At 47.7% G+C, this 10970-nt stretch overlaps 1 protein-coding gene across 1 annotated transcript in view; it reads right to left on the minus strand.

Annotated features, from left to right (window-relative positions):
• The window catches only part of Kcnd3 (potassium voltage-gated channel subfamily D member 3), a 208691-nt gene extending 199210 nt beyond the window's left edge, over positions 1-9481 (minus strand). The window contains exon 1 of the mRNA XM_052179558.1: positions 8307-9481. Within this exon, the coding sequence (XP_052035518.1) occupies positions 8307-9412 (1106 nt within the window). The 5' untranslated portion in view covers positions 9413-9481. The remainder of the gene's footprint in view (positions 1-8306) is intronic.
• Between the last annotated feature and the right edge of the window lie 1489 nt (positions 9482-10970).

Genomic DNA, 10970 nt, shown 5'->3' on the forward strand with positions numbered 1-10970 from the left:
ACAGGATATTCAATAGTTACTGAATCAAATGAAACTTATGCTATCTATGGTTTTGATACAGGTTAGTTTAACTCTCCTAAGCTTCCCCCACTGTTAAAGTACACATGTCCAGAAAGAAGTAAAGGTAAACTAGTGACGCTTCTTAAGAGTCTATAAGCCTGTAATTATGGTTAACTCTGCTTTCCATGTCATTGAAAAAATAACTTTGAAAAGGATCCCATACCAGAAAAAAAAATTCTATCAGCCTTTGACAGTACTGTATGATTTTTGAGCAGCTAGCTTTCTTTTCTTCTGTTTGACTGATCTATTGATATTTACATTTATAATCTCTCCATAGCTAGCTGGGAGACAGGGAAGGAAGACAATGTGCAGAGCTATGCTGGTGGAAGGAACCCAACGGAGAATGAAATGTTTGCTCGGTACAACCTCTAAGGAAGGACTATGGACCATCCATATTGTCACAGACATTCAGAGTGTGGCAGCACATCCCAAGATGTCTCTACAATGACCGCTGAGAGCAAAGACTCTCTGCTCCTGCAATGGTTCGAAGAAGATGATGATGTGCTCCTGAGAGTGGTGGGATCCTGGGATAGAGTGGGGTCAGCCTTCCACTTGAGTTGGCACTGCAAGGTACCTTGCTGGGTGACTGGGAGCCACTGGATGCAAATCAAAGGAAATGAGATTTGCAATTTTGCATTGATAGCCAGTTAATGTGGGAGGGAAAGGTCCCCTTTGCCATTTCTGAAGCAAACAAATATCACATGTGGCAATTCAGCAGCTGCATTAGTTGGTGAAAATTGATGCACATTTCATGTGTTAGGGAGCTGAATTCAGGAGAATGGAGCCAGCCTCCCAGAAAATGGGTTCTTTATATAGTTCCATCCATTTATTGTTTGATTGGACTTTCTGTATATTAAATTCAAGCTGTTCTGCCACTCATGGGTATTTTGACACATTGCCTTGGTAGGAAATAATGAAGGTGAAGGGATTTTATGGTATTGTGTTACAAAGGAGGCGTCTCCAGCCTCATCCATCTCTCCATCAACTAGCTTGTGTGTGAGGTGGCACTTATATTAAAACGATTTTTCTGATTCAGTTTAATGACACTCACTGGAGTCCTGGCACCTAGAATATGATTACATGAGCTAAATGTAATCTTCTTCAACCCAGTCATGGTCAGCCAAAGCTGGGCTCTCTTTCCTCCCCAGTCCCACCTTCCCACATACCTGTCATTTGTATGGGGCTGGATGTCCTGAGGAAAGCAAGATGGGCTAAAGGAAGTCAAACTCAGCATGAAGCCTGTCCTGGGGATGCCCCCAAACACAGAGTAACTCTTTTCTCAAAACAAATCTTTCTTAGACGTTGGTCTGAGATCAGTATTACACAATCTTTCCAAAGATGGCTTCTGAGAACTGACTTCCTACTTCCAAGAAGAGAACTACTGACTTGAACATCACCAAAAGAAGAATCTCTATAAATGAGTGTTCCAGGGTCAGCTTCCCAGAAATGGCTAGTGCTGCGAAGGCTCTTGTGCCCAAGGATGGTGGAAGGTTCCCCTGCTCCAGTCCATGGCTCAGAACTCCCAGCCCTTGTGGAGTGTGCTCCAGAGCTTCGCATGGCCTGGGACAAGCACTCCTTCCTGGGTGACTGAACTGAACTGGTTCAAGCAGCAGCTGAGGGGGGGGGGGCTTTTCCCTGGCTGAGGGGGGAAGGGCCCTCTGTTTGTTTGTTGACAGTATTTCAAGGCAGAATAATTGTGGTTCCTCGGGAAGGATCTTGTTAGTGTTTACTAGTGTGTTTAAGGAGAGAAGCACAAACAACGCCGAGCGGAGAAAGGGTGAGATTGATTTCCAGACGTTCTGGAAGGGAGCTGTGAAATGAATACCAGCGTGGAAATCCTTTTCCAAAAATTGCAGTGATCTCAATTGCCAGATGACAAAGCAAAGTCCCGGTGAGGCTCGCAGTGGGAGGCACCTGAGTCGCTCAAAGTGGCACCCAGGGGAGTTCACCTTTCTTTTTGCAGAAGCCCTAGGTCAACCCTGTGTTGAAGCAGAAAGCACAGTCTCAGAGTGCCCTCTGTGTCAGAGCCAGGACTGGCCCCTCATGACGGTGAGCCCATGCTCACACGTCACACGTGAGCACACAGCAGTAACCATAGCCTGGGTAAGGAAAAGAGAAAGCTCCGTCCAGCTTCCCAGCCCTGCTGCCAGCCTACACCTCTCTCAGATGTCCTGGCTACAACTCGGTTCTCTGGGCATGCTGGTTTCCTACTGATGTCTTAGCTGCCCTGGGTTTTAGAGACAAGTCTGCTTACCAAATGTTTCTCCCAAGGGTGTAGAAGGTCTTCGTGGCTAATCCCCTGCCATGAACTTTTAGCTGGGTTAACGGGAGAAAGGCCAGTGGATACTTCCTGAGAAAGCTTCCTGGATTTTTTACTTTTAATATGTGTATGTGTGTGTGTGTGTGTGTGTGTGTGTGTGTGTGTGTGTGTGTGTAATATCTACTTGTTACTGCATACAAGTAGATATCCCACAACACACATGTGTATAGAAGCCAAAGGTCAACCTCAGGTGTCTTTCCTATATCTCTCTCCACTTTTAACTTTTAAGACAGGGTTTCTCCCCTGAAGCACCTCAACCCAGCTGTGCTGACTGGCAAAGGAGTTGCAGGCCCACTCCAGTACTGGGGCACAGTTGTGCCACTGCGCCTGGCTTTCAAAGTAGGTGTTGGGGATCCCAACTCAGGTCCTCAGCAGGCCCTGAGCCAGTACCCCAGCTCTTTACCTCTAAAGAGGCAAGTATCTTTGAGTTCCCCATCTCTGTTGCTCTCACCCAAGATGCCACCACCATCTCTTGCCTGCGTGATTACCAGGCTATTTTATGTTAAGGGATCAGAAGGGCCTCTCAGATGCTGAACAGAGACCCAAGGGAATATGGACAGAATAGAGAAAAGCAGGAATAATACATGTAAAGAAATCATCAGGTAGGAGGGTATTTAATATGGTATTCTTGGAATAGCAAGGAAATTCCTAATGGAAGTTCTGCAAGGGATGGCAGGAGATCAGAAAGTGAATGGGAGAATCAACTCAAGCATGTTGCTTGTGACAACCATGCCACCATGGCTCTGAATAGGAAGGCCCTGGGGAGTTTTAAGCCTTTGACCTGTTTCCAGGAGACCTGACCATTAGAGAGTAAATACACTCAGCACTCCCTATGTGTCCTGACATGATTTATTCTTCTATGTATCCAATAGTGTGTATTTATTTAATCTATTTACTGAATTGTCCTTTCTATTAGAATGCAAGAATAGTAGTGCCCAGAACTTCATGTTTTGGGAATACTGGAGGATAGTTGAATGAAGAGAGGCATGGGTGGCAACTTCTCTAAGGTTCTCTTTATGCCTCTCCCTGCCCCTGGAATGTCTCAAGATGACCATGCCAAGTGATACTATGCAAGGGCTCCCTGCAAACATTCCCTGCATGAAGTCCCATGCCTCCTAAGGCTGAAGCCTCAAGTGTTTGTCCTCCCTGTCTGCTCACTTCTTGGAAGACTTCTTGGAGAAGACAAGGGAGGTTTACGGTGGGAAGGTGACTGTTCACGTTCTGAGGAGGAGAAGTGTTTGAATCACCTTGCAGATTCACATTGGAACGTTACAGAAGTATAGTGCTTGTGTATTCTGAGAGTCAGCAGTGCCCTCTGGCACACAGGAAGCATTCACCATTGAAGGAATGGAAGATCCGTTGTTGAGATGTAAGTTTGCATCCTCTCCTGGGAATTCCAGCACCAGGGAACTATCAGTTAAGAAATGCTAACAAAGAAAAGACCTGCAAGTCATTCGTTCTCAGGAAGCATAATATGCGCAGGCCCTGAGCAGGGGTCCACCCCACATAGATAACTTTGTCTGCCAGTATCTAGACTGAGGTATTGGTGATCCCTGTCAAAGTATAGACAAAAATACTGAGAACTGAAGATTTAATAAAACCACATCTCAGACAAGCTTCAGATCAGGCACCAGGGGAGCCTGACAGAGAACCCCAACCTTCTGTGTTCTCTCTATTTCCAGGCCGAATCTTCCTGCCTCCTGGAACCTCAGACAGGGCACCCTTCAGGATTAGGTTTTAAAGGGAAATGCAAATCACTGGCAGACTGCTTCATGATTGGAAGGAGTAAAAAAAAAAAATTGATTCTGCTTTTGTTAAAGTGATTTTTGGACACTGTCAAAAATGCTCTCGTCTCAGAGCACAAGGTGACAGACAGGCTACTGATGACAATTATGTAAGCGAGCCACCATGAGTGTGTAGAGCAGAAGGTATGGTTGTACCATATTTTCCGGGGCCTTTCCCAAGCCCAACTCCCCGCCCCCTTGCCCCCACTTAAGATGTTCAAGAGCTGTCCAGTCCATCCAGGCCGGAAGCTGCTTCCCACCCCGCCACAGCCCCTGTGGACACACAGCCAGAGGCTCCCACATCCTTGCATCCCCATGTTCTCACCTGAGATGCCCCAAGGACTTGCTCAGCCAGTCCAGAGCCACCATAATGCTAATCAAAGCCAAGCAAAATTAAGAAGGGAAATCTGCTTTGACAAAACTCACCTCATATAATGCATTCCCAAACTAGTTATGTTGGTCTTATTTAATATCGGGAGTTCCACGTTATCCCTCTCCTCTGTTAACTGAGATAATTGGGGATTTGTTTTATTTATAGCATCAATTATGAACACGGAAATTAATCCTTGAATGGTGCATTTGGGAGCTCAACTGTCAAGGGAGCACACAGGAAGGCTGGGCACAGCTCAGGGGTCTTTCCTACCGGCACAGGAGCCTGCTGAGGAAAGAGATCTTCAAGCCTGGGTGATAATTTGGGTTGTCAGTTGTTCTTGTGTGCTTAAAGTATTTTGAAATATTAAATAAATGGTGATAATTGGCTTCAGGAGATCCTTCCCTGGAGGACATCTACTAACACATGAGTGAGGTAGTGGGAAAGCAGACAGAGATGGCAACCAGAGCCTGGCGGAGCAAACATCTTCACTTACACTGGCTCTGAGCATGTTGGCTGACACTGGTCTGAGGACAGTGCAGTTGATTAGAAATGGGAGCTCAGGAAGGAGTAGGGCAGGGAGGGGCCACAGACAGCTGGGAGTTACTGGAAGCAATCGGACCACTGCAGAGTTGGTTTGTCCATAGTGCCTAGTCACGTGGGACTCAAATTCAATGGAGACTAGAAAAAGATGAACTTCCTACAAAGGTGCAACAGGGCTAAAACTAGCCAGTGAGAAATCAGCTGGGAGAAAGGGAGAGCTTTCCAAGGTTGAGGCAGACAGTCCCCTAGTAAGGGCAAGAACATAAGTGTGGTCCAGAGAGCATCTCAGTCACCAAGTACAGTCTGCTCTCCTCTCTCCTGGAACAGCGGAGCTGAGAGAGCATCCAAGGCTGGAGAGGCTGCAGGACTGCAGGCTCAAACCTTCAATTTACCCTCAAGAAAGGACAGACGCACCTAGGAGAGACTGAGACCGGTATCAGACCAAGCGAATAGGGAAGGTGCCCCACTTACACTGACCCCTCCATCAGAAAGCATTTAGTCAAGCACCTGCTATGTTTAGCCAAACAAAGGATGGTAATGGTGCCAACTGCCAGCTCAGGTCAAAGTCAAAGTAGCTTGATCTAGCACAGAGCTACAATCAGACGGGGTGGAAGGAAGAAAGAGAACTGCTTTCTTGTGACTTGTCTGAATTGAGGGAAGAGAGGACTAAACGTTTCTTTTTCTAGCTCACTTGGTTCACATCTCAGAAGCTAGGCATTTCAGAGTATTGTGGATGGAGAAGCAAACCTGTTTGTCCTTGAGGGGTGGAGCGAGGAGATCCAGGACCTGTAGGGGAGCCACAGCTACTCCAGTGTGGGCAGATGCTTTTCCTTCTCACGTATCTTCTCCTGCAGCCTACCTGTGCCCTACACCACTCCATGAAAGTAAACCTGAGGCCGATACATTCCACCCCTGATGCTGAACTTGCACCTGCCTCTACAGACAAACAGGCAAAGAAACAAACCATTACCCCACACTAAAATCCCAAATTTAGCTATGAAAGCAGCCATTGATCTCTAATGACATCTTCTGACCTGTGCAGAAGGAAATGCATGACGTGTCCAGTCTCTGTGTGCCCAGGACAGGGGCTGGCATACCATAGTCAGTCTCTGTGTGCCCAGGACAGGGGCTGGCATACCATACTCAGTCTCTGTGTGCCCAGGACAGGGGCTGGCATACCATACTCAGCAAGCTGATACTTGCCTGACTAGTAATTTGACTATGATAGAATATCACACATCCTGAGGCTCTTTTAAAAAGTAATAATAAATAAAAATAAGCCCAAAGGCCTGATTTCTACTGGGGGCCACGATGGAGTAGGAACAATATAGCAACAAAGTGAAAGGAGAAAGGACATTGAAGACTCAAAGACCAGCACCCCAAAATCAGCTCTGTGACTATGGGAAATTTACTGAAGCCCTCTGAACCTCACCTTCTGTATCTTGAAGGAGTGCACAGCTTTTCCTACCTTGCAAGGCTGCTGAGAGGACTTAAAGATAACATATGCAAAGTGCTCAGCGCACTGCTGACACACGGTCGACACCCAGATGCTATTACACTAATAATAAAAAGTAATGGGCAGGTGGCCAGTAGTGTTCCTATTAATCTCCTTCAAGATGATCCCATTTTAACCCTGACACCCATCAATCTGCCTGGGATTCATCCCAATACAAGTTCCTCCTTTTCAGGTCTTGAATCCCATCAAGAGGCAACTAAAGACCCTGGTGACTAGGGGTCATATCAGGGGCATCCTGAATGCTGGGATGTGGTACCTGGGATTTTTTTATTTTTATTTTTTTGAAAATGAAGGGTGGCCAGGGTCAACACAGAAGGGAAAAATATAAAGCCAAGCCCTCATGACACAATATCCCAAACATCCTATATTGCCAAAAGCTAACATCTGCCATTTGCTCCAAGAAAGTCCCAGAGTTAAATACTCTTACTCTGGTAAGCAGCTATCTGAAAGCGTGTGTATGCATGTATGTGCATGTGTGTGCGCGTGGGGGTGGCGGTGGTTGTTTGGGGAGAATGGCTGTATGGCTTTCTTTAGACAGACAAGAGGTAAAGCGAATGCCTGAATCAAATGTGGCCTTCGCAAATGGATGGTGACATCCCTTGCTCTCCTCCCTGCTCCTCCCTTGTGGCAGAATGACAAATGTAATCACTTTAAGAGGTCCAATCACCTGCTCAGTCATTCCCAATAAACACACGCAGCACTGTGGAATAACCTATAGCACCACAACAGGGGTTCAACCAGGAAAACAATTGAATCACCAGGATCCCACCAACCAAATTGTCAAAGACCAAATAAAAAGCTTCATGAACTCTCCATCAGCAATATAACGCTTCCTTGTCTAAGCAAATCTAGACCCGGCATATGAATTGTGGAGGGATTTTTCATTAGTCTCATGGTTTCCGACTGCTGAGGCAAAAACCCTTCTGAAATCTATGTCTCCATAAAGCTGACTTTATTTGCTCTAACCCTGTTAGGGTGAAGATTTTAATCTCCTTCCTGGGACCCCTTCCTCTGATGGAAAGCTTCACATCCCAGCATCATAAATGTATTTTTGTGACCTCAGTGTAGTGGAGAACTCAGAGATCTGGAAGCGAAAGTCACCCGAGCCCTCACCCAGTACTTGGCTCTCCCTCTGATGATATTGCTGCTTGTCTGACCACATAACCCATTGAGACTATTTCACAGACACACAAGTAGGCTGGGGTCCTTCCATCTCTGACTCCAACTGATAAAACAAGACTGTTCCTTCTTTTGTGAAGAAAAAAAAAAACGGTACCTTGCTTTTCAGAAAACCCAAAATCGTTGTCATTGAGAGAAATTCTAATCAGAGATACTGAATTCATGAGAGTCTGTGGCAGCAGAAAAGAAACGAGGCAAACGAGAAAGGAGCTTGCAAATATACTACAAAGAAGAAGGCACAGGAGGATCGTGGAAGGAAATCGGCGTGTACAGATTGTATACCATCCACCCAACTTCTCCTAGGCTCTGCCTCACTGCCCACTGCTCTCCTTTACACAGCTTAGAGGCACTCCCCTGCCATCTCACACACTGAACCTGTTGCCTGGAGGACAGACATGGTGACTTACTTCCCCCATGCTTCATAACACACATGCCTCACCTCCCCCCAATAAACTCAAGTCCAGATACACCATCTAAAGTCTCATGATCAATCAGACCAACTCCGCCCTATTCAGGTCAGTGGTACTGACTTACCCCAGTGTAGTCATGGTGACTATGGTGTACCAGAAAGACGCAGGGATGCTTGTGAACTTGCTGGCGGAGGAGCCCTTCTCAGCATAAAACATCACAGTGGCAAAGATGATGATGGCCATGGTAAGGGAGAAGAGAAGAAAGCCCAGTTCTGAGGCACAGCTCTTCAGGGTGTAGCCCAGGATCCGTAGGCCCTGGGAATGTCGGGAGAACTTGAAGATCCTGAAGACGCGGAAGACCCGGAGTGTGACAAATGCCCCGGACACATCCTCATTGTTGGTCATGACCAGGCCAATGTAATAGGGCATGATGGCCACAACGTCAATGATGCTCATCACGCTGCGGATGAAGCGGTATCTGCTGGGTGCCGCGAAGAGTCGGAGGAGGTACTCCACTGTGAAGATCATGACGCAGGCAGTGTCCAGGCAAAAGAAAGCCACCGAGTAGCGCTCTCCACACGGCAGCTCCTTGCTCCCAGGCACCGTGCCACATGGAACCGTCTCCACCACATTGGTGATGACCGAGACGGCAATGAAGAAGCCAGTCACGTAGTAGAAGACCAGTGCGAGGGTGCTGGTGTGTGGGTTCTCGAAGGCCCGCCACATGGTCTGGCGGAAGCTGAGCGAGGGCATGGACTCCTGGTTGTTCTCAGAGTCATTGTCATCCATGAGCCGCTCCGCATTCTCCCGCTTGCGGTCTTTGTACTCCTCATAGCAGCAGTCTCCGATGATCTCAGGGAGGATGCCATAGAAGGCCAGCTCATCATCGTAGGCAGAGATGCATTCATAGCGTGGGTAGTGCAGCTTCCCAGTGCGGTAGAAGTTCAGCACACAACGGAACACTTCCGGGTCACGGTCAAAGAAGTACTCCTTGGTGTCCTCGTTGAAGAAGAACTCCTTCTCTGTGCTACCCAGCAGGGTGTCGGGATAGCGCTCCAGAGTGGTCCTCCAGGTCTGGAAGCGCCGTCCACTCACGTTGAGGACGATCAGCTCATCTTGCCGCTTGTTCTTGTCAGCTGGAGCTAGGGGCATGGGGCAGTTGGCCACTGGCATCCACCCAATGGCCGCAGCCCGGGCAAAAGGCAGCCAGGCTGCAACTCCTGCCGCCATGGTGACTCCAGCTTTTGGGCTGTTAGCTGCTCAGACACTGTACACACCAGCTTGGAGTGAGTTAGTTCAGTGACCCCTGGAGGATAGGAAAGAGCAGAGAATGGGGCTGAGTCCACTTTGGTTTTTGGAGGAAAGGAACATGGGATCATTGCTGAGTGAAACAGTAAGTGACCATGGCCAGATTAAAAACTAAACTCACCAAAAGAGGAAACCACAATAGTGATACAAGGACAGCACCTGACTGGGCTGTGCAAAGGGCCCAGTTGTCGGATGTTGCAGACTGCCTGACAGTGTCAAGCTCCTGTGGGGGGGAGGGGCAGGAGGACTTGGGAAGGAAAGCTTCTCCAACAGGAAGATCTGGGAAGATGGGTAATAATGAGCTCTGAAAGGTTATGGTGTTATTACGAATTTAAATTGGGAGAGGGTAAATGAGTTCTCATTAAACGAATTTAAAAGTGGGATAAACATGCTAATTTTTATTTCACTCTTCATCCACCAGGGTAATCAGGAGTGGGGTGCCAAGGAAGGATATCAAGTAAACACATTCTTCCTATTCCTCCCTGGTGGAAAGGACACTGAGGCTGCGTTTGGAAAATCCTGTCAAGGCGGGTGACCCAAAGAAGCCCAAAGCCAATGAAGTTCTACCCCTAACTCCCATAGAGACGGCTTTATCTGGCAAATTGCTACTTACTCTTCAGGCTGCTTGCCTGGTCCCTGCCCTAGCACCCTAATATCCATGTGCAGCCTTCAGGAGCATAATGGACAGATACGGGCAAGGTCGTGAGGTGTGGTTGGTTGTACAGGATCTCTCCAACAGTGAAGGAATTCTTGGGTTCTTCGTCCGCCTGCCTTCCACACACTGTCCCTCTCCCTCCCCAGAGGAAGCAGAGCCACGCTCACTGCCTTTCCTACATTCCTTGCCTCCTGTCTCCATCTGCCCAGAACCCAGAGTTCCCTCCCATTATGTAACAATACACCATCCCATGCCAGGCTCCCTCACCTGTCCTCTACGGCACCCACGAGACTTCGTCCAGGCTGGGCACCCTTGGCCCGTCACTCCTAGCTTTCTGAACCACATGTCCCAATCACCAGCCTGGATGGAGGGAGTAATGACGGAGAGAACTATATTTGGCTTTGGGAAGCAGATTTACCTTCCCAGATCTGGCTTTTTAAAGATGATAGTGAAATGACTCTGCAATCCTCCAATGTATACCATCTGTGGGAAGACATGTGGCGACACAGAAACACACGTAACAGTGACGAGAAATTGTTTGGGGTTGGCACGCTCAACTCCACTAATCCAAAACTGATCGCACAGCTCAGAGCCAAATCCTAACTCAGAGTTATTTGCATTCTCTAGAACTCACTTGGTTTATTTCCGTATTGAAGTAAATGAGGTAGAGGTGACTTGTGGAGTTTGTTGTGTTGTCTGTTGGTTTGGTTGTGGCTATTGGGTGGTTTTGGCCTTCATCTCTCCAGGAACGCCACTTCGCCTGCTTCCTGACTCCCAGAGCTTCAGAAAAGCTACTGGGCTTTTCTACCTGGATGCCTCTGAAAC

Source organism: Apodemus sylvaticus, chromosome 4 (assembly GCF_947179515.1).
Source record: "Apodemus sylvaticus chromosome 4, mApoSyl1.1, whole genome shotgun sequence".
In the NCBI taxonomy this organism is placed as follows: domain Eukaryota; kingdom Metazoa; phylum Chordata; class Mammalia; order Rodentia; family Muridae; genus Apodemus; species Apodemus sylvaticus.